Genomic DNA, 25,111 nt, shown 5'->3' on the forward strand with positions numbered 1-25,111 from the left:
GATGAAGAAGTAGCTTCATCTAAGCGCTTTGACTAATGCGACTAGTTCTGTGATGTATTTGGAGAAGGTTATACTAAGTCACAGGTATTGTGATATTTTAAATTTTTAGCTTGGTATTGAAAAGTCTTTAATCTTGCTAATTTAAATTCTTGTTCCTGTTTGTGGATTATAGTAGTGTTTTATTGTAGGATTAACACAAGTTAATACTCTTTAACCTTAAGCTGAATTTATCATCGGATTTCTTTAAATCCAAAGCAATTACTGGTGGAAACTCCACAAAACCCTAAAGACGTATAATTTTCTTTCATATGTAAATTTCCCCAATACTGGGTAAAGCTCTGTTTTGAATCTGTCACTTTAAATTAACTTGAATTCTATGGTGACCATGTTGTTTTTTGTTAAAGTTTATCATTATGTTAAAGCTCTTTTAGAAGGTACTATTGGGTCATGTACCTGACAAAGCAGTTATAAGGAGACAGTGTTCCTTTGACCTTTTTACTTAAGTAGACTTACCTTTTTATTTCCCGTGGTGCTGAGGGTGGGTGATGTTGATAAGACTTTCATGTTTTAAAATAGACAGGCTTTCTTATTGTATCTATCTTATAATTTTCTTGGGAAAAATTTGCATGTAGACCCATTTACAATTCACACTTAATAGTAATGACACAATTTGAGAGGTGGTTGGTAGCTGACTTCTTGATCTTTACTGGCTGTTGTTTTATTTGGTGTGCCTTCTCTGAGTCTTGAAGGAAATGGTTTGTCCCTCTACAGTAACTCAGCAACCAGAAGTAAGAATATCTAAGGGTGTCTAGAACTGAAAGCTGTTCCTTCTGCAATGAAATAGTTATACCTTTCACTGCAGATTTACTTCTTGCAAACAGGAGTGATTTTTTCCAGTATAACCTATTGCTACATTTTAATTAACGGATTCTGACAGAAGCAGAGGGTGTTTGGCAGACAACAAGCTGGTAGAGGACTGCACGTGAACCTCTACATCAAGCAGCAATTGTCTGACAAGAAATGCCTGAAGCATTTGTCATCTTCGCTTCATATGTATGTTGATAATTTGTATCTTGTGTCTGTTAATAAGCAGTTTCACTTTCAATCAGTGCATATAGTTTCTCCTAAATAACACGTAGTCATTGCTTCTCAACCATTCCCTCATTTTGTGATGGATGGCAGTTTTATCACCACCTCTTGGAATAGACTGACAGCAGCACCAGTGTTCAAATAAAACTCTTGTACAAATTAAACGCTGAAGAGTGTTTCACACAATAGTTAATTAAGTGGAACTCTTTGCAGTGGAATATCAGTGATACTGGATTCTGTTGTCCATTCTAAAAATGAACAGACTCATTAATGAAAGTAAAATGGGTTCCTAAACACAAAGATGGCATATATGATTAAGGAGGGTCCTGAGCTCTTGTAGGCTGGGAAAGACACCATCTATGTTTGGTTTTCATCCTCTTGGATGGACAGCTGCTGTCCAAGACAGAATGATGTTCCTAAACTAACAGTTGTCCTAGTGGCTTGGAAAGTGCAACTCGGCATGCTCTGCCACTATCAGATTTGGGGAAACTTCCTCATTTGTCTCCTAAATCCAAGATACTGAAGCAATAGCCACTGCTGCCTATGGGAAGAGAGGGATGCAGCCATTCTGAGGACAGAACAGCTGTGCAGCAGTGTGAGATTTCCCATGCTGTGTCTGTCCTTCAGTGTTGCTGCTGCTGACACATGTAGGAAGGACTCAGAGCCCCAGAGGCTGGCTGCCACCATAGAAAATATATCTTTAATCATCCATTAGTCCATTATATTAGTGGGCATTCTAAAGAGGTGGAACAACTTGTATGCAGGCTGTTAGGAAGATTAAGCTTTCTCAGTTAAAAGCTCATTTAATTCTTTATCAAATTAACTATTTAAAAATCTTATATTTGCTGTGCTAACATCAATATCTTAATTTAAAAGAGGATGTTTCAGTAAAAGGAGTGATGGAAATAATTATTGTTTGTACTTCTGAATTACATTTCCATGGGTAATGATCCAAAGCTGCAACACATTGTATGTTCCATAATCGTTTGTAAGTCTAACTAATCATGATTAAAGAATATTCTATCGTAGAGTAGTTCCTAAGACATTCTGCTCACATAATAATTCATTTAGATAGAGGCACTAATGTGAATAATTCTAAAAATGAACAAATTTAATACTTTGCTGCTCGATACCTGTGTGTAGCGCTCACTTGCAAATAGAGCTATGAGATGCATTCTATTAAACTTTGTACAATTACTGCCTTACTAGAATGAATAAGTGCTAGAAGTGTCATACACTGTCACCTCTTTTTTACTATTTTATGATTGCTAAGATACGCTGGAAAGAATTCCAGTCAAATGTCCAACTTCATTTATAAAACATCTGGAAATACCAGAAAACTTTATTTCAAAATGAGAACTGCTTAAGGACTTCTCTTGGTTTTGTTTTGTTTTGTTTTTTCTAAGTCCTTCATAATAATGTTGCATGTGAATGCTTCCCTGGTATTCTTCCATGAGTCAGCGGTTGTAAGGAGTTATTAAAAATAAACCTGGCTCTTTTAAAGCACTGCTGGCATTGATTTTGTTTGTTTGTATAAAAGCATCTAGGGGAGCCTGTAATATGGTATGTTTAACCCATAGGAACAGGGCTAGACTGTTCAGCAAACTTTCTTGATCATTTTGTTTAAACTTTAATTCATTAGTAGGCATATGACTCCTTTTCTAAGCAACTTGGTATGCAACCTTTTTTAGTTTCGTACTGGTAATAAGTAAGGGAGAGAATTGATTTACAACTGCTTTGCTGTAGTTACTAGCCTAACATAAAATTCTGGTACACTCGAGTACTGCATGCAACAAGATTCTGCAGATGCAGATAATTGTTTAAAGCACACCCAAATGTAGTCATATAAGGAGATAATTTGTTAACTGTTGGAGGAGGACAACAGTGTATCCTGTAACAGCAGCTAAGACCTTTCTTTATGAATATGACAAACATTTGTGAGAACTGTAATCTTTTTATAAGGAATTTATAAGGAATATAAAAGCCAAACTACTGATGTGGCTAGCTCTTCAGATTTACTGATAGCTGCTTCTTATAGATACTGCTAAAGCTGTGTAATGAGGGGACTGTTTGACTTGGAGGTTGGTTCTGCAATCAGGGAATACATCTCCAGGCAGAAAGAGAAGGAGCTTTTAACAATTGTTGTTTGTATGAGTAGCAAAAAAGTAAATCCAAAATGCCCTGAAAAAAATGAGCACATGAGTTTCAGATCCAGCTGGTAAGTTTCCCGATTCCTTTGAAGCATTTCCATTTTTTTGAATGAGATCAGTAATTTTTTTTTTTTTTTCCCGCCAGAGTAAGAGTATTTTGGATTTAGCAGCTGTTCTTCCTGCATAATACAACCTTCTCTTTTCTAGGACTCAAGATAGTTATCTTCACTGGAGGAAGACAAAATAAATTTGATAATGATGTTCTTATTGCCATTTCTCTCCATGGCATGAAGCAGAAATGCGATAGGCTTTTATTTTTTTTACTCTGGCAGTATATCTTGTTTGAAGGAACACGAATTTATCCTGATCAGGATGAAGGAATAAAAAAAGCACAACAAACTGTTCTTCATTATGATAAATGTTGGACTTTCTGATTTTCATCTGTTCTATTACTGTCTACCAACTGGTAATTAGAAGTACAAAGGTAAAAAGAGGGCGGGGGGGAAGTGAAGACATATAACCTAATTAGTTTATAACTGCGTTTAGAGTAGGAGTTACAGTACCAGTGTTCAGCGTCACATGGTGACCTTGGCCCCTTGTCTGACTTCAGAGCTAATCATTGCCTACTTAAAACAACCATCTACCAGTGATGGTAGTGCTGTCTTATTAATGAGGAGCACATGTGAAATAATGATGCAGATGCTATTGATGTAGAGCTGCCTTTGCCAGGCTGACCACAGAATATCACTGACTTCATTTAGTACTAAGACATTCTTCAGAATTTAGCTGTACCTACTTTTATCTGGCTTTCCATCTCTTGTAGAGTTCTTCCCTCACAGAGAATATTTATGCACCATAAATACAAAAAAAAAAGAATGTTTAGCAATCTGGAATAATAGGAGTTTGTCACTTATACAAAGGTATTGGCCTATTTCTGCAAATCAGGAATGTAAGTTCTAGTATAGGTGCCTTGGGGATCTTATCTCACTAGTGTTAGAATTGACCACATGTTTTATCTCCCACTTCCTTTCACTTAACTTGACAGTAATGAACAAGAGAACTTTTCCTTTTGTGTCTTGGAAGCTTGATTTCTAACTGTTTGTAACTCCAGGCATACTATATCAGTTTGATCACTTCTGTGTGTATGCCACTTAGCTGCTCCTTAAGCGTCTCCACAGACTGGGAGAAGCATTTACTGTTTATTAGAAATTAAAAGACTGCAATTGCTTGTAGTTTTCCGCAGTCCTGTTTTCAGATTTGGTTACTCTTTGCCACCTACCATCCATCTGCTGCCCTTAAGTGATACATCAGTACTTCACTGGTGTCATGTGTTAGTTCTTTTAGAGCTCTGAAATGATCTTGATGATTTATTTTTTATTGGTTTATGATTTTTTTTTTAACTTCCGTATTTCATAGAATCCTGGAGTCATTCAGCTTGAAAGGCGGTCAACTAGTCCAGCCTCAATACTGGGACAGAGCATTAGGCTTCTCGTTTTAATAATCTCCTTGCATGAGGACTTGCCTAGGCTCTTCAAGACTGAACATTAGGGCAAATTTGTCTTTTCTGCAATGGCCTATTTCATGCATTGCACTGTTTTACACAGAAGTCTCTTAATTTTTCCTCCTGGCTCTCTAACAGATATCATGTTTCTCTTTTTTTAAGTTTAGAAGCTTGTTTTTCAAAGTTTACTTTTATCCTCACTTAATAGTTTTTCATTTAACTTGTCAGACATTATCAGTTTCTGAATTCCTTAATTGGACGTATTATACTTTTGCTTTTAATTACCTTCTTTACAGTCACACCAAAAGAATATAGAAATCATCTGAACCTTTTGATTTGAGAATCTTGTGGCTCTGCACTTTATCTTTTACCCTCCAAGTAATCTCCTAAAGCATAGTTTATATCTGCTCTGATGTAGCACTTACCAGCCTACTCAGGGATGGAGAAGGATTTAAAATCTCCTCTGTTTCCCACACTCACCGTCTGTAATCTCCATTAGTATTTCAGTCTCTTCAGCACCTTTAATAGATCTAATACTCTTCTCTTTCTGTGCTAGCTGCATCAAAATGTACTACAGAATCTCTGTGGTTTCAGATTCTGGAGATAACCTAAACTCCTAAGATTTTCTTTGATGTAGACAGTTCTGCTGTTGAAAGCAGACTGCCCTTCAGTCTTCTATTTCTGTCTCTTAAGTTCCTGCAGTGCAATTATACTGTCATTGTTGATGAAACCTATCTCTCTGAAATAAGTTCCCTATACTCTAAAAGCCTCCATGTTCCTAGTGCTTCTGTCCTCTTTCTCCAATGCTACTTGCTCAGCTGCTCTGTGCAATTCTGCCTCTCAAGAGGAGATAATTCTGTGGAAACTTCAAAGGATGGTAACAGAGATGCTGATTTCCAGTCTTGCGCTTAATTCAAATTTTGCTTCTTGGTTTTCCTTTTCCCTCTCTGCATTGGAGTTACTGATACTACACGCACATACCACAACCAAGAACTCTTATTCAGCTCTAAGTACCTAAAGCCCTGTGGAGCCTCCACCACTGTACACCAAGCACGCAATTAGCTACTATCACCAACAATTTTTGTGTCTCATAATAAAGACCCTCAGTCTACTAATGTACAGTGAAAATAGTGCCAATTTACATTAATTCAGTGAGCTGCTGTCTGCTGGAGTTCAGCAGTGAGTATGTTATAGATATCTGTCATCAGTATGAGTATCCACAGCAGGGGGACAGGGAGAAGCTGTGGTGTTAACCTGCTCCAGCTGCTACAACCAAGCCTACTAAGAAACCAGGAACCAGAGCCCTGCTTTTGGTCTGAGAAACGTGAGTTTAGAACTCTGACCCATACATAACCATATTCTTCACTTTCAGTGGTTTTAATTTTCCAGAAGTGAAAGAAATTTGTTTGGGGAGTTTTTTCAAAACAACAACAACAAAAAAAAATTTTGTCACATGGCAGATTTCTTGGACATGTTTTTTGCATTCATGTATTGACTTCAGAAGTAACTAGACCAAAAAGCTTTATTGTTCATTACATTAACAAAAATCCCTGCTCACCTCCAAACTACTGTAGTCTGATACTAAAGCTGGTAAACTGTTAGAAAGTAGAATGGATGATAATGAGAGCTAAGTAATATCTAATTGTGTTTGTAACAGCTGGTGTGTTTGACATGAGCTCATGAGCTATTTTATTAAGTAGAATTCAAGCAGCTGAGAGAGAGCTGGTTTGTTTGTTCTGAGGATTTGGCTCTCAACCAGCTCCTGCAGTTTTCACTTGATTGTGGCTGTACAGCACAGTTGGAGAGGGCATGTTTACCAGATACACTAGTGTGGGTTCTTTCCTTTTGAGCAGCAGCTCTAGAGACCCAGAAGAATTTTTTGTGGGGGGGTTAATATACTATACAGAAGACATGATATGCTATTCACAGCCTGTCCAGAGTCACTGTGCATCCTCAAAGTTCAGTTTCTAAGACATTTGTCTCAGTATTCAGTTCTGTCATTTTGCAGCACCAAATGTAACTGCAATCATAAAGGAAAAATCATAAAAAAGAGTAAAAACTTTGCCTAAAGAGTTGGGAGGATTGTTCCGTTCTGCAAATTCAATAGAAAATGTACAAGATAGGGTTAAATACAGGGTTCTGTGGAGACATTTACAAGTAGTGTTAAGATTGTTGCAAGTATCCTAGCTGTATTTAAAGAATAATCCATATGTATAATTACATCTGAGAATTTGACTTATTTCTGCAAATGAAAGCCACATAAAAATACCTCAGTCAGTGCTGACAGAGGGAGTAGATCAGCATTAATTTACCCTCTTCTAATTCTAGGCTATATAAAATATTTTCGAAAGTGTATTCTATCTGTGGATATATTATAAAAGTTCAATTAGGTGATAAGTACTGATTTTTTTTGTTTTTTTTTTTTCCCCAAGAAGTACAGGTGAAAATTGTATATACCAGCATTTTTCTCTAGGCATGGAGTAACTCTTCATTTCTTCATTTAAATCTTTCACAGTGTATAGCTACTTTATGTAAGATTCCATTTTGTGCTTTGTCTCCATAGACTTAGTCTGATACAGAGGTTATTTTTCATTAAGCTGGGAGTTAAGTAGAAGATAAAGCACCCTCTCCTTATTAGCTTGGAGAAGATAAAAGCATAAACTATCCATCCAGTAGAAGATTTCCGTCTTTTTCATTCTACTGGCAACTACTAAAGGCATTCCATCAGATTCTCAACTCTGATTTTAGCAAAGACCCCTTCCACTTTTGTACCTTTTTGTAAAAATTTAGTTTACTTCTATTGAAGGCTATGTAAGCATTAATTAACTCTATGTATTTTAAATATAAATCAAGTGTATAGAAATGTGTGATAAAATTGGTTGTTTCTTATCCAACTTGCTGTTTGAAGGATCAGATTACAGATTTGTTACAAAACAGCACTCTGTGCCACATACAAGTCCTGCTGCTTCAACCTAACTCAAAATCATTGAGAAAATGAATGCCTGAAATCAGAAGCAGACATCATTGCTGTACTTGTGTGCCCTTCATGCCTTCAGCAATAGGTACAGATAATGGCATCTTTGTTGCAGAAGAAACAGATATTCCTTTAGTCTCCTTTGGATTTAGCAATACATCTTGCTCAGCAGATCAAACCTGGAACAGATATAAACAAAGTTCACTAGCTTTAAGTTAGCATGAGCTCTTGGGATCAATTTATGGAGAGTGCTAATTGGCCTGTGTGTTTTTTTGGCAGGATATATTGTTTGTGATTTCAAACAACAGAAATCTGAAACATTTGGAAGGAAAGATGAGGAGGGAGCTTTTCCCCAGGTCTTTTGCATATTGCAGGAATCCACATGCTATTTGTTTGCATTGTTTGTAAAAATGCAGCAGTTGAATAATATTGATGAATGGTTGACAAATGAGTGCAGTCCTGTCTCTCCTGTGCCAAAAGCTTGCCTGTGCTGTACACAGACTGTATTTGAATCCTATGTGCAAATGATTGAGAAGGAATTTGGAAAAAATGTTCGCATGAAAAATCCTGTGCCACTTCCAGCACAATGGATGCCAAAGAGGATTTGGGGTTTGGCAGGTGATGGCACCTAAACAGAGCTGTCCTGAAGTGTTTGAAAGCCAAATCTTTTTTTTCCTCAGATCGATCAATATAAGAGCTCATTTTGCATAGGGCGAAGTGCATAGAAATAGGCAAACTTTGCTTAAGCCAAAGACTGAGAAAAGGATGAAGAAAATCACTGCCATGAAGATTTGACAGGTGGAAAAGAGATGAAGAGGTGTAGTATGTAACATCAGTGTTTTGTAGAAATCTTACTTGCTTTCCTCAAGGAATAACAGTTTAGGACGTATTTAAACAGCAGATTCAGTTTCTTAGTTCACTGTTTACATTGCAAGTCTTTTGTCAACAAATATTACACTTTTGATTTCCCACAGGTGTTAGCTGGTTAGGTATCTTACTGTTTAATTTTCTAGTAAAGCATAAGGTATGAGAGGTCAGGAGGTGGTCAGATATTCTGAAGAGCTTGGATTTTGTTTGATGTGTTCAGCTCTGATATTCTTCACACAACACCTCTGCTTACAGTAACTCACTTGACCTTGATTAACTCCTTCAAATGGTAGCTAAAAAAAACATTACAGTATGAGGGGGCTCTTATCATTTAGCTACATGAAGGGTCAAATGCTTATGTTAACATCCAAAAAACCCAACCTTGTGTAAACTGACAAAACTCTAAAGCAAACAAGGAAGATCATTCCAGCAGCAGTGTTCCTGGAGTAGAGTCTCAACCTTCAATTAACAGAAAGCAATCTTCTGGCACTGAGGGCAGGTTCCATTGTTTCTTATTAGTCAGATGCATTGAACTACTGGAAAGGCTCTGTAACAAGTTAATCTGAAGAACTAGATGTCTGGTTTGTTTCTTTTCTTCAGCCTTTGGGAAATCATCTGCTTTTGCAGGCTAAGCAAAATAACCATACTAGTTGTTTTTGGAAGCTGGTTCAGTCCAGTTAGTGCCTTAAAATCATGTTGTCCCCTGGGGGTCAACTTGTCCTTAATTTTTGCAAGCATGACTAGATAATTTTACAGTTCAGTAGATCCTCAGGATCATCATATAAAAAGGAAATGCTATGAACTTCATTCTTTTCTATTTTTCTTTGAAAACTTTATTGTTCTCTTCAAACCAACAGCTGCAGAACAGTCAGCAGCTCACAATACCATTTCGTAAAGGATGCTATTTTCCCCAACTTGTTCTTAAAAACACTATTCATAGTATAGAGACAATTTCAATCTTTTTGCTTTTATGATGCAAAACCAGTGAATAACTCAAACCTTCTCATCAGCATTTGCTGCTGTAGTGTGCTTCCAAACATCATTCCGACTCTGTGCAGTCTTTTCCCTCCAGAGTTGCTTTTATTCCCATTTATATTCTAGGGGGAGGAACAAATAATCTTCCTGATTCTAGGCAAGATCAATAACTGCTGAGGTGCTCTGGGCAAACATTGCCACGCTGCTGCAGGAGACTGAGGATGGTACTCACACGTCTGGGCAGACTTACTTCAATGTTAAATGCCATCAGCCTTTCTGATTTGCTTGAAGGTTGTATGTTAAGTTAATATGGTTATTAAGTGACCCAAGGCCAAAAGTAAAGACTTACTGAGATAACAAGAATTCCTTGCTCAACCAATTTTTTCTTGACAGACTATGACAGCTGGTGATAGAAGTAATGACTGTAGCTGGTGCTAAGATGCCCCTTTTTAAATCTTCCTTTTAAGACTTTTTTTAATATCTAGTTCCAACTTGAAATTACAGTTCAAGGTACTGTAATGTTTTAATTTACATACCATCAAATGTAAAAATAATTTAGTGAAAATTGCAAAGTATTCTCTCTAGGAATGGCTGTGTGAAGTGTGTTCAGTCAAAGAGTAAAGTAAGACACTAAAGCCATGTCACGAATTTTGGTAAAAATTGAGAGAGTTTATGAGACTGTCATGTCTTTTTTTTCTGTCCTTGTTTCAGGGTGGGGGGATGGAAAACCAAATAACAATGCCTATGTATGCTGATACGCATACTTGAAATCTTTATGAATACTTCTATTATTTCCTCCAGATATACACTGCATTCAAAAATAATGTTAATCTTTGAAGAAAACATCTTATGGCTGTTTAATTACAGGAATAATTTTGAGGTTTTAACTGTAAAAGAAGTTTTAACTGCAGGGAAATCAGAGAAGCTATTGAATTGCTCATAAATTTATGACTTGCTGGCAGCACTGCTCTTCAGTGAGAGCACTTGTTTCTTTCTCTTAAGAATGGGAAATGTCTGCTTGCCCTCTTATGTTTTAGTCGCTTTAGTTTTATGGCTTGTCCAGTAAGAGAAATAGTCTTACAGTAAACAGAAAGGAATTGAATTAGTCTGCCTGATGGTTTAACTTACAACATAAAAGCAGCTTCTTAAATCATAGTTCTCTCTTGAAGCCTCCTGTTTGGCTTACATAAAAAGAACTACAAGAGATTTCACATTTCTTATATTTAATTTAAGGAAAATACACAAGCACTTTATTTAGGCTTGGTTTTGATGTGCCTGTTATTCAGCAGACAATTCAGTAACTATTGTCTTTCAGAGAAATCTCAGCAATAAGAAAGCAAGCGCAGAGTTAAAAAGCCATCATCTTCTTTTCCTGCTATACAAAAGAAGTTTTTTCTTGTTACTTGATTCTATACTGATGCTATAAAAAGCCAGCTAGATGGTACGTCAGGGGTCTTGTGAAGGAAGGAACCTGCAGGGCCTGCTAAATTTTAACACATTCCTCTCCCCTGAAAAATAATTTCTTAGGAACACATCATCAATGCAACTGCTAGTGTTACAGAACTCACCTGTCATGGAGTCAAGCTAAGCTATTTTCACAGCTGCAGATCCAAGCTGAATTTACCCAAATGGGCACCTTGTCAATCCCATTATTTTTAATGGAATTTATGTCCAAAAAAATTAAAGAAGTAGTTTCTATGATGGTTGCTGTTGTGACATATATAAACATTTATTTGTAATCTGAGAAACCACAAAAATATTAGGGCTGAAACAGATAAAACTCTTGGCTCCTTTTCCATATATATATATATACACAGAAGTAGTCTGTAGCTGCTGGTGGTAGGAAAAGATCAGACAGTTTTATGATCAAATGGCTTGTTCCTAAACTGTAAATCTAGCAGAGTGACAGTTGGCACTGTCTTTGTGCTTGTGATCATTTTACTTTTTAAAATATTTATGATGTTTCCAGTATCTGAGATCACAAAATCTGGAAATTCCTGTGTCAATTTCAATCCTAGCATAAGGATTAAAAGAAGCACTTTACTGTTTAAACATGGGACATCCTTAATATAAAACATTAATTTTCAGTGAATACTGTGAATATTTGTGTTCTGGTTTTGGCTGGGATAGAGTTAATTTTTTTCTTAGCGGCTGGTGCAGTGCTGTGTTTTGGCTTTAGTCTGAGAACAATGTTGATAACACACCAGTGTTTTAGTTGTTGCTAAGTAGCACTTACCCTGATCAAGGACTTCTCAGTCTCTCATGCTGCGCCAGTGAGGAGGGGCACAAGAAGCCAGGAGGAAGCAGACATAGCACACCTGACCCAAACTAACCAAAGGGGTATTCCATACCATAGAACATCATGCCCAGTATACAAACTGGGGGAAGTTGGCCAGAAGAGACTGATCGCTTGCTCAGGGATGGGCTGGCTATCTGTCAGCAGGTGGTGAGCAATTGTATTGTGCATCACTTGTGTTTCTTGGGTTTTATTCCTCCCTCTCTTTTCTCTATTATTGGTATTGTTGTTATTGTTATATTTTACTTTATTTCAATTATTAAACTGCAGGTTTTACCTTTTCCTGATTCTGCTCCCAGGGTGTGGGGAACTGGGGAATGAGCAAGCGTCTGAGCAGTAGTTAGTTGCTGGCTGGGGTTAAACCGTAACAATTTGATCTATATTTAAAGAGTAGAAGAAACCCTCTAAAAGAGTAGTTTTTAATTTATTCTACTTGTAGCCATGAACACATCAAATTAACAGTCAGTGGAATTGCCCAAGTGTGAAGAGGAAGAGAGAATCTCTGGTAAAGGACATTAGAGTAAATTTCAATGCAGATGAGACTCTTTAAGTTTTTTGTGATTAATGAAGACTGTGTAAAGCCTGGAACTCTACAATTCTGTGCTGAGGTTGTTTTAAAACTTTGGTATTCAAATTCGTCAGTTTGGATTTTCATCCTGCTTTGTTCCTTGCCCTACTCCTTTTGTAACCTTCATTATATGTAGTTTGCTGGTTCTCAGTTGTTGTTATTAGGTTACAGCTTGCTTCTTTCTAAGACAAGCCACTACTACCTTACAAGAGGAGACTTGCTGATAAATAGTTTGTTCCATTTTTACACCAGACAAAAGTCACTTAGGACTATTCTATGACACTGCCCTGTGCAAGCCCTAATGCTCTACCACAATGTATGTATAACATTTATATATAACTTTCAGCAGAAACTGAAGCACAGAAGATTTCCTCTGAACATCAAGGAACACATTTTTACTGTGAGGGTGACCGAGCACTGCAGAGGTTGCCCAGGGAAGTTGTGGAGTATCCATCCTGGGACATACTCAGAAGCTATCTGGGCTTAGTCCTGGGCAACTGGCTGTATGTGGCTCTGCTTGAGCAGGTGGGGTCAGACCACATGACCTCCAGAGAGTCCCTTCAAATCTCAACCATTCTGTGATTCTGTGAAGTTTCACTCACAGGTTCATGAACACACAGCCCCTTGGCTATCTGGAGCACTTTGCATGAAAAGAACAGGGAAAAAGAAATATTTCCTTTTTTAGGGCCATGACACCCACAGTAGGAATAACTCTTTCCAGAAGGAACAAGCCCTGAGCTGGCCTCTGTGTGATACAAATGCCTGACTTAAAATACTGGTGAATGGTGTCAGATTAAGACTGTCGTGATTCAGGAAGACTGCCCTTTTAAGGAGGACCAGAACAAAAAGACAGAGTAGTTATTTTTGTTTTCTTGGCTTAGCATGTTGACCAGGTTTGCTCTGCAGGTACCCATCTGCTAGTGGTCAATGCAAGGAAGATGGCAGAATATGGGAGATCCTGAGTCTTGCACCCTTCTGTCCAAGGATCATTTTGATTCCAACTGCTAAGAGTGGTTTCATTAAGCTATTATTCTGAGGTTGAAGAAAAATATTAAAGTGTGTAAATGAATCTAGGGGAAAAAAAAAAGAGCACAAGAAGAATTAAAGTGAGCATACTTAGTATCCTGTTCATGTTGTTATACTTGCATATTTGATAAGCATCATTTAAAAATCCATTAACACCAGGACAAGACTTACAAGTATCACGTAACACTGGCTGAAACAGCTCTTCATTTGCTGTTCAGTTAACCACAAAAAGCAAATAGAATAACCTTTCCCTATGCAGAGTGATTTCAGCTTTTTCTATGCCTGCCACTGTGGACTAGGAGCATACTTTGGAGTGAAGGTATCACTCTGAATCACTTTAATGGTATCAGAATTAAAGATACAATTGTATTTACAAAGCCAGGACTGAATCTTCTGTTAGCATTTTATGCTACATTAAGGATGTAATTATTGATTCACCATGCAAAGTTTATTAGGCTCCTCCATCCCACACCCTGCTTTCACACAGATGGTGTTGCAAATCACCTCTCAATGGTCACCTGCTTGAAAGGAGAGTTTCATATGCAAAGTGCTATTCTTTGTTTAGATATGATAGCTTGCAAAATGTAAAATGAGGCAGCTATTTAAATTTGTTGTTACAGCACTTGGGCTGGGTACACAAGATTAAATAAAATCAAAATTAGGAAGCAGATGCTTGTGGCTTAACAGAGGAATTCTGATAGAAATACTCTTCATTACTAGTGGATATGAGTAATTTTACTAAGGCAGCTGTTTCCTTAATCAGGAAAAACACAAATCTCTAAGATGACATCCAGATGTTTTCTGTATCACTTCACAGTATAATGAGTTTGCATTGTATATGCCATATTTTTAATTTCATTCGTATTTACTTACATCCAATATATTTTCAAATACATGTATCATCTTCCTTAACTGTAGAACACCTGAGCTCTAAATACATGGTATATTTTGTGCTCTTTACATCCCTGCCTAGTGTTAGTCTAAGAGTTGCTTCTAGGGCTGAATGTCTCTCACCAGCATCCAAGCATTTGAGTATCGGACTTCTGCAGGTTTGAGGGGTGGTTCTTTTGTTCGGGACAGAGGGGTCTTGGAAAGGAGGCTTTTACTGATAGTGTGTTCATCCTTCAGTTGTGCAGTTTCATGGTGCCTCTCACAGTGCTGCCTGTTGTTCAAAGCAGGATATGCCATAGTGTTAATAGGTATATAATGGGTTCATATCCTGTTCCAGTTATGTGGATGTTGGATAAAAGCAGAGATTTGAAACTTCCACTAGTTCTTAGGTGTGTGCTCAGTCCTCCATCATGGGCTGCTGACAGTTTTAATGTCTGCTAGCTTTGCATCTGCCCTTGCTAGAAACCCATGCTTTATTTGACTGGAGAACTGGGATTCTAGGCTTTCTGTTGCTGATGGGATGCAAGACTGGCATCCTAAGTCTTGACACTGATTGACTGACACTGAGCTGTTTCCTAATTTATTTATGTGGGGTGGTGTGGCATTTCAGAATCTTAAGATTTGAGCACAGCTTTTGTAGGAGTGAGCCTTGCTACCTGTGGTTTGGGCTTCAGGAGCCAGCTGCCAGCACACAGTTTTTTGCACATATGCAGCAAATCCAACTCATTACTCATTGTGTATGCTGTATTTCAAACCTCTTGAAAAACTGAGGCTGCCCTGAGTTTGAGGTGAGGAATTCCTAATGGATTTACACCTAACAAATTCCTTTTATAACAGGCAATTGTTAAAGTTTGTTTACTATGTTCATCACTAGCTTTTCTTGAATTATGACAACAGAGATATTATTAAATGGTCAGTTCATGAGCTTTCCAGGTGTACTAATGGGTTCTAGCTTTTAATTGTGGAGGTATACATAAGCTTTAAAAAGCCTAATGTTTTCTTGACATTAGTAGATAAATTAGTAGTTACATTTTTTCTTTTGGTCTTAAAGTTCTTCCTGGTAAAAAGCTCTTGGAGTTTCTGTCTGTGCAACCAATCTAAAATACACATGTATAGCACAAAAGGAAACAACCAAATATAACTGGAACAAACTCTTCCTTTATTTTTTTTTAAATTCTGCAGTTATTTAGCAATTCCTTCATTACAGTTTTTAATGTTCAAGTTAGATGTGTGTAAGTTACTGTATGTTTCTTTGGTTTATGCCTTGCCTTCTTTCTGCCAGTTCATCTCATATATTACTGGCCTTTCTAAGATAAGATTTTCAAACACAATGTATCTACTTAGAAATTCTTTAGTAAAAAATAACTGAAGTATGTTAGCTACTGCTGATAACTTGAGGAGTTTTGTGCTTGTTGCTATGTACATTTGGGTTAAATCTGGAAATCTCACTAATCCAGTTACTTCCATTTGATTAAGTTCTCTACAGTCTTTTCTGCAGGGAGGGACTCTTCATGGTACTATGGGGCTTCTTTGGTACAATAATCAGCTAGAAAAGAAAATTAATTATCTTGCCATTAGTGAAACCATAACAAAAGCAGGCTAATTGAATTGAGGAAGCGATTTTTAATTTTTTTCCCCCAAAAAATATAATCTACTTTTTGCAATAAGGATCTTTGTAAAGTATGTCTGCTCCTATGAGCTGGTGACCAGTGTACTGGAGTATTTTACAGAGCAGTACAAATCTAAAGGCTTACCCGTGGTTGTTTTTATTTCCTGAAGTTGTGGAGAAGACTATACCAGTTTGCAGATGAGGTCGTTGTTGCTCACAGGTGCCACAAGCTGCCTGAATCTCTCCAGTGAGATTGTTTACATACTTCTATAATCATGATTTTCAAAAGCTGGAATGTATACCTGAATGGCCACGTCATCTTCGGTGCCAAGAGCTTTTGCAGGGTTTGAGGTTTCTGATACCTGCTGCTCTTGCATATGTGTCACATGTAAGCTTTGGATTCCCATACTGAAGCTCTCATTATAATTACTGTCCTGTGGCAGTTTCAGCCTTAGATTGGTGTAGAAGGTTCCCTGTTAACTACAGGACTCTTATTTTCCAGCTCTCCCCGCTGAAAATCACTTGCTTTTAACACGTTCCAGCCCAGCATTGTATGATGGTAAATGCTGAGCAGGATTGTGAGAATGGCTGCAGATTGTCATTATTTTTAAATGAAACATTCCTCCTGCTTTATACAGCTGTGATATTGTTTGTATGTCTGAGGAAGAGATTTGTGTGGAAACTAATGCTGCTTTGAGAATTTTAATGAGACCATCTGAGATTAATTACCAAACTAAGGGTGGGGTTTTGTTGTTTAATTTCGTCCTTTTCTTGAGATTTCTGACATTTCCTAACCCAAAGATGCCCCTGCTCTGTGCTGTGTTAACAGCCTATCTTGTGCTCCCTCTCCTGGCATCCCTATGGGAGAAAAACCCGGCAGGTTGTGTTTTGATAGTCTCCAGGAAGGAGGCACTTGTTCATATTCTCAATAAAATAAAATGCTGCCCTGTCCAGTCAATTTTCTCATATCGAGGTGTGGCAAGCCATGCTTTGTAAAAAAGCTAAAGTGCACTTTGTTTTCTTCATGCTGCTTTTACAGAATTGCTGGAAATTTAAATTTCCACCACATAGTCATGTCCTTGCTGTCTGGGCTGGCTGTTCCTTGGATGCTCCTGTTGGTGGGTTTGGCTTGGTCAGCGCAGTCAGTGTGGGATGCTTTAGGGTGTTTAGTGCAGAAGCACCACCTTGCTTCTGCAGGGAAACTTCCCACATCCAGACAACCTTTTGAACTTCAGGTTGGTGCAATCCAGGGAGAGCCAGCCCTGCTCTGCTCAGCCATCAGTGGCTCTCTAGTCTTGGGGATTGAGGGGAGGCTTATTGGCTGTGAGCAAAGTAATACAGATGGGCAAAGGTACTTTGAGTCTATGCTTGAAAACCAGAAAGCCTCCTCCACATACAGGGTGCTGAAGAGCGTGATGTTGGCTCTGGTCTCAACATGTGCAGTCATGCTAGTTAGCTCTGTCTTGTCTTTGGCCACTGTAGGTGTAGCCTTGAGCAAAGCCACTCATTTTTAATGCACTGTCTTCTTTTGTATTCTGCTAAGAAGATGTGAGGTTGGGTGCAGCCATGGGCTGGTGGTGGGCTCATGCATTGGTGTGGCATTTCATGTGTGCTCTGTTTAGGTCCAGCAGGACCAGGGCTGGCTCAGAGCTAGCAAGCTGGTCTTGGACCCAGTCTCTTTTCTGAGGAAAATGCTGAAAACACACTTTCAGCATTTCTGGATCTGAGTGTACAATAAATACTATTATGGCTTGAAAGTCTTAAAGGAAGTCCATTGAGCTCCTTCTGTTGGTACTGGTTGCCACATTGATGTGACCCATTCCAACACTTGTTTCCAAGAATGTTATTAACTGTCTCCTCTTGTAGCTCAGATAATTCATAACTGACTTGGTTCAGCCAGCTGCAAGTGAGGACTGAATGAAATTAAACTCAAAACCACCTGCTAGTGTCAAGGTGACAGTAATTCTAAAAGCAGTAATTGCTGCTGAATTAATGCCAACAGCTGGGTAACTTATCCAGGTGTCATAAACACTGAAAATATGTTACAGGAAATAGTTTCAAACGATGCTTTAGTGTGGTATCACTTGGTATTGAAGGTAGTGGAAGAATTCAGCTTACTGTATTTCAAGTGTTCTGGTATGTTAGGTGGAGTGCCACAATTTTTGTAGCATTTCTAATTCTTCATTGTAAAAATAAAACAAATGCAAACATAGCAAAACTCCTGGTTTCTCTTTCAGGGAAAAAGATATTGGACCAAGTTCTTCTAAGAGAGTTCCCTTTTGTTGGCAGATCACTTTAAACCTAAATCAACGTTTGTTACTCAGAAAGGATTTCTATTCAGTGTTCTAAAGAGCAGCAAAGTGGCCTGTCCCTGTTCATTTTTCTGCTCTGGTTTCCTGCTTTTGCACTGAAATATTCTTTCCTTACCCTACTGGGAAAGGCAGTCAGGTACAGGAAGAAAAGCAATAAATCTTACTTAGTGGCTTGTCAGTTTCTATCTATAAATATAACACAAAAATGAAAGATGTTTAATTTGACACAATTAGAAAAGTGAAGAAAATGTCTTTGTGAATTGAAAAAAAGGATTATTTCCTTTGATGTTAAAATTTATTTTCTGGTTTCTCTCATATGGAGGACTTTTTAAGGCAGAATTCTGGCTGCTCTTTGATTTATGATATTGTACCATGTTACGCTCTTTTTTAATTAGATGTGCCTCATACGCAAATCAAGATGTTTCTTTGTTTCCTGTGTTTTCTTTTCTTCCTGATTAGCAACAGCAATTAAATCTATGATGAGGTAATCTAACATTTTCAAAACGGGTTTGTCATTCCAGCCAGAGGAAATGTTTTTGTTTATGCAGATAAGTTAACATTCTTGCACTACAATGAAAGCCAGCGCTCACCAGATGATAGCTCTGGTCTTAGCCCTGCAGTTGCATCTGTGCAGGCAGATCCTCATTTCTCTGTGGGAGCACTGTTTACCCTAAACAAGGTTTGATAATGGACACAAGTTTGTAAAATCTGATTGATTGTGGGATTGGGTCTTCTAACCATGAGCAAGCAATTCCGGATGTATGACCTCTTTTAACAATCTGTTTCAAAAGAAAAATACTTCTTCTTCTGTGAAGCCATTTAAAAACAAAAATCACAAAACACGTTTGGTATCTGCATGCCACAAGGTTGTGTAGAGAATGACAGTAACTGCTTTAAATTAAGCGGGTATTTGGAAAACATAGTTCCTTAAAATCACAACTTCTTTGTGTCCTAATTCATACACAAACCTGTGTATTTGCGTAAGTGGCACAAAGTAAGCAGAACCAGAAAAAATCACATACCCCAACTACTTTTGTAAGCCTCACTGAATTAAGGTCACATTTGAGAAAAAAAAAAAAAAAAAAAGGAAATTTTTATTAGAAAAACAATTACTGTAGGAAAACTGCTGATGGAAGTACTGTATATGTAAATGTGGTTACTTTCCTTACCTTTTTCAGTAAGAATGCTAGCAGTCCTACTAGAATGAAAGATGCAGGTTATAGTTCCTGAGGAAGTGGATGACTTCTGGCATTGGGATTTACAACATCCCTAGGTACGGTGTTGTGCAAAAGCATGCCTCCTAGCATCTTGTGCAGTGATTGCCTGGTAGGGGAAGTTCCCAAGTTAGTTTGTTCTCTCTTATGAAGACCAAAAGTATTTCTATGTATTTAAAGAGCAATTAAGAATGTCTAATAGAATGAGAAAATAATGTTTTGCCTCTAGGCTTGGTATGTGCATTGCCTGTGGAATGGACAGTTATAGGAAAGCCAAGTGTGCACAGCATTTCTTGTTTATGTGTTACCACTTATGGCTTGGAGTAATGGTGATGGCTTGGAGTGACTTCTGTGTTTGTAAGGCACTTGAGATTGCTAACTCAAAGGATAAAGAAGGTGCTGCTTTACTGAGCATTGAGCTTATTTTAACTAACAATTCACAGCCTACTAATATAAGTGTACATCTGAATAGAAAATGTACTATCTTCTGTATCATCTGACTATAGTAATGATCTAGTTTGCTTTAGTGCTAATTTTCTGTAGGACTGCAGAGTGTGAAGGGGTCTGTGCACTTGTACCAGGAGTCCTCCTTACACAGGACTGTCACACAGTGTGAATCAATATCATACAAGTTTGTTAGAGGTCTTACATATTTAAAAATATTAAAACTTTGAATTTAACAAGAAGGATTACCTCACATCCAAAATCTGTCTTCTGGCAAAAATTAGGTTAGAAAGAAATGCTTAAGAAAGCATTCAATATCCTACCTGAGCTTGTAGTGTTACACAGTGATCAAGTATTCAATGATTTCAATTATCATTTCTATTCTGCATCACAGTGCTTCACTTAGAATAATTTTCTTTGATGTAGTATAGTATCTAGTTGAGTTAAATGTCAGTGCAATTTTTAGTGGTTTGGTTTCTTTTTAAAGGCATCCCTAGTACTTTCCTCTGAATTCTCAGCTTAAAATAAGGGGTTGGTGTGGCTTGCTCGTTGCATCACCTGATAAAGGGACAGCTGATATATCAGGTAAATAACTCCACAGTCCCTCTTCCTTAAAAAGTATTCAATCTTGATCTTGATAGAGCATCGGTGCAACTCATAAAGGTCTTGGGAGTGGTTTGTAGCCTTTTAGACTTGTAGGAAATATTTAAACTGTGAGAACTAAGTGTGGGATGAAGGGTGGGTGGAGGCATGCGGCTGTGATAGCTTCTGCCAGGGCTGATCCAGTTGGAGTACTTCGTGTAAATAAGCCTTTGTTACTGCTGGCTGAGCATCCATGAGGAGAGGCCAGGAAAAGTCCTAAAGCCTTTCAAAATAACCACTGTCATGGGAAATTTTGCTGTAGAACTTTTCCTTTATTATATATAATGTCTCTCAGTTTTGTACTCTGTTATTTCTGCCTTAAGTTTGTGCATCTCAGAAATGACTGTCATACTTTTTGCTTACTGAAAAATTACTTTACTGAGTGATAGTGGGGAGAGATTACGGCATGGCAAAAAGTTGAAATTCATGTTGGCAATAGAGATATCAAGTAGAAGTTCTTGTTCTTTATTTACTTTTATTGTCTGAAAAAAAAATAGTTTAGCTGGTGCAATATTTAGTTCTTGTTCAATATTAGATGTTTCTGCATAAGAAAAATATGGTGAGAATTGTGGAATGTATGCAATAATTGTTGTACCTGCTTTTCCTATTACATTTTTTTCAACTGTTAAAGCTGCAAATTGAACAATAAAATGGTTCCTTTCTTCACCCTTTCACCCTTGCCGAAGAGCATCATTTTGCTGCATGAGGTTGCTGTCGTGGTTTTCAGTCATTCGGAGTGGTGGTGTATTCTTGTCATTCTTGCCTATACTGTTGTGCTTAATAGTGATTTAGCAGTCATTCAGCCATGTTAAATTATCCCTTCATATCGGATGTGTTTATTTTTTGATAACCATTCTTTTTGACATTTCCATGAAGTAGGCAATTTTATTTTGAAAGAAATCAATTAGGTTGTTAATTTCTAAAAGAAATACAATATAATTGAAAAAAATGTGAGTTGGTAGAAATGTGAAAGTAAAGCATTATTGCTGTGCGTCAAATCTTTAATTAAGATACTAAAATGTTACATTTTTGTCCAGAAGCAATTATTGTAACTTACCTCTTTCTGAGTTTGCATGTAATCTTTTTAATGAGGAAGGAATAATACATCCTGTAAGGTACAGCAGTTACTGAGCTTGACTGCCACTGCTGTGGTTAAATATGTATGTGCTTTGTGAAAGGGAGACCTCCTTTTATCTTTAAATACACATCTAAACAGAGCATGTATGGCAACTTTAACCACATTGCATAAAGTACAGTGTCTACTCTCTTTATCTGTAGCAAAAAATAGGATTTTACCCTGCACAGCAAGAGCTTCTACAGAAATTCAGGATCTTTGTGTGCCCATTGCTTGGGAGGGTCATCATAACTGTTCTCCTGTTAATACTTCAGTGTTTCAGGGTAGAGATACTAAGGTAAGCTGATGAGTTGATTACACCATATGTAGTGAAAGGCTGAGGAGACCTCTCTTGTGCTGAAAGAGCAAAGCATAGGTTTGGATTCAACAGACCTAGGTAGTGTAATGAGGGGAAAGTTTGTATGCTCCTGGTGGGTTATGGTCACTTGCTTCTCTCGGGGAAATCTACTAAAGGATGATTATATTCTGCACCAAACATTTCTGAGTGTCCCTCAAGGTTTTAACCCTTGGGGAGTCTGAATTATGTGCTGGATGAAGATCACAAATCCGTAACTCTCAGCAGAATCCACACAATAAGTGAGCAGGGGAGTCAGAAATAACATGGATTATGATAGGATTTCTGAGCAAATTGTTTTCCTTGCTGCCCTGCTTCAAGTTTCTCCCAGCACTCACATGCAATCCACTTAAGATGCTTTCTGACTCCAGCCATAATTCAGCTTCAAATGACTTAACATCCCTCAGAATACCTTCTACTGTAATTCTAAATCATGGACTATTGTCACAAAAATCTTGAGATCTGTGTCATATAAAGATACTCTGGGGTAGTCTAGAGGTTTTTTACAGGTAACATGTTCATTCCAGAGTTTTACATTCATTTATGTATACAAGGCCCTGGGTCTTGTGCACAAAATACACAAGAAAATTCCAGGTCCTGAAGGAGCTGGCAAATGAAGTTGCTAAGCCACTGGCCATCATATTTGAAAAATCATGGCAGTCAGGTGAAGTTCCCAATGACTGGAAAAAGGGAAATATAACCCCCATTTTCAAGAAGCAGAAAATGGGTGACCCAGGGAACTACAGTGTCACCTCTGTGCCTGGCGAAATCTTGGAGCAGATTTTCCTGGAAGGCATGCTAAGGCACATGAAAAACAAGGAGGTGGTTGGTGACAGCCAGCATGGCTTCACTAGGGGGAAATCCTGCCTGACCAATTTGGTGACCTTCTACGATGGGGCTACGGAACTGATGGACAAGGGCAGAGCAGTTGATGTCATCTACCTGGACTTGTGCAAAGCATTCAATGCTGTCTTGCACGACATCCTTGTCTCTAAATTAGAGAGAAATCAATTTCGTGGATGGACCATTCAGTGGATAAAGAATTGGCTGGATGGCTGCATGCAGAGAGTTGCAGTCAAAGGCTCAATGTCCAGTTAGAGATCCGTAACGAGTGGTGTCCCTCAGGGATCGGTGTTGGGACCGGTCTTGTTCAACATCTTTGTCGGTGACATGGACAGTGGGATTGAGTGCGCCCTCAGCAAGTTTACCGATGACAGCAAGCTGTGTGGTTCGGTTGATAACGCTGGAGGGAAGGGATGCCATCCAAAGGGACCTTGACATGCTTGAGGGGTGGACAATGCCAATTTCAACAACGAGAAGTGCATTTTTTTCCTTCTAAAAAAAATTACTGTATTTTGCTACACTGTGAGACACAGCAGATATACAAGTTAATTTCTTATACATAAATAAATAAAAATTCATCATAAATATGTCTGAGAGGAGAAAAAATTAATTGAAAGGAGCTGTTATTAGAAAGGAAGAACAATGAAGGTGACTTTGCTATCTTGGCTACTACACCTGGGATAATCCCTTTCAGCGTTGCATAGGATCTCAGTGTAATTCCAAGCAAATAGGCGTTGAACATACACATATTGAAATCACTAAAGAGGTTTCTATATTTAAGTTGGAACAATATTGCTTCTAATTAAAAACTATCTTACTAGAGCACTTAGTGCTCAAAAAGTCAGGTTAATGTAACTTGAGCTGGTAGTTGAAGGAGAGCAAAATTCTCTTTTTCTAGCTTTGTAACTATTACTGTGGATACAAAAGTTCCTCATGCTAAATTGTTTGCCAATTTGTGGTCATGTGTTAAGTGTTTGGGGTCTTACCACTTCTTGTTTTTAAGGTGAAAGCTGGAACACTTTAGATGCTAAAGATAAGTGAAGTCTCAGTTACCTACAGGGATACATTCCCATTTTTTTATGAATCATGGCATTGACACCATCTGAGTATAAGCCAGCTGTATACAACAAGTCCCTAAAGACTGTGGTGCTGCAAAATTACAGTTTTTCTTTTTTTTTTTTTCTGAGGAGGGTGATGTGGTTTGTATGCAGACTGCCCATGCAGCATATTCGCAGTATAGCATGCACAAAGCAATCCAGCCTGGGTTCCCACAGCACGCTTAGCCACCGTTAATAAACCTCACACAGAGCAAACGCAGCATTTCTGTGGCTTCATCCCTACCGCTGTGGGGGGAGGTGTCTGCTGCCTACCAGCCAGCCTGGGTCTAGCAGTGTACCTGGAGAACAGCCCCCTCTCTGACCCTGGAGTACCTGTCAGGCACAGCAGGCAGTGTACAACCAGCTCTGCGCAAACCAGAGCTGGTGCAGCCACGCTGATGTCTCTGGCTTGATGCTGGTCATGCCAGATGCAGGTCATCTGGGTATCATCACTGCATGATCCTGCTGTGTGAGTTCTCCACTTACTGTGTGTAATGGAAAATGAGTCGTGCTGCTCCGTTCCTTTGACGTCACTAAAAATGCAGGGATGCTTCGTTGTGCTGAGATGACTTGTACTGTACACTTAATGGTATTATCTAAATTAATGTAGTAGTAACGTAATAATGCATAATAATACTACATAGTAATGTAGTAATGCATTTTCCAACACTTTGTTTCTTCTTAACTTCCAGGTTTTCCGAAAAAAGGCAGTGGAGCTTGGAGAGAAATTGCTTCCTGCTTTCAACACTCCCACTGGGATACCTTGGGCATTGCTTAATATCAAGAGGTAAAACAACTGGTCTTTGGTGACTAGAACATAGAAAAAAAGTTATACTGAAACCATCTTACCACAGAACTATTACAATTACTACACAGTTTTTGTCTTCCCAGTTACATAAAAGTTGATATAATATGCTTAGTTCTATAGTTTAAATTTGGAAATTTAAGTAGATCTGTGTTGTATGCACAGGAATGCATATAGAAGTACATTTATTCGTGTACTGGCTGCTTTTTTGTCAGTTAGTATGTTGCCTATCACTTTTACTGAAGTCCTTCATTGCTTTTAGTGTTGCTATAGGTAGGGTAATAGCAAAAGGGCATGTGTTGCTCTGAAGGGATAAGGTTTCCAGACACTTTGTGCTCT

General features: G+C 38.1%; 1 protein-coding gene across 1 annotated transcript in view; it reads left to right on the forward strand.

Annotated features, from left to right (window-relative positions):
- Nucleotides 1-25,111, forward strand: part of MAN1A1 (mannosidase alpha class 1A member 1) — a gene marked incomplete at its 5' end in the record, with an annotated part of 146,252 nt that overhangs the window by 60,450 nt on the left and 60,691 nt on the right. Inside the window, one exon of the mRNA XM_080616416.1 lies at nt 24,660-24,754. Within this exon, the coding sequence (XP_080472542.1) occupies nt 24,660-24,754 (95 nt within the window). The remainder of the gene's footprint in view (nt 1-24,659; nt 24,755-25,111) is intronic.

This window comes from Psittacula echo, assembly GCF_963264785.1.
Source record: "Psittacula echo genome assembly, chromosome: 4".
NCBI lineage: Eukaryota > Metazoa > Chordata > Aves > Psittaciformes > Psittacidae > Psittacula > Psittacula echo.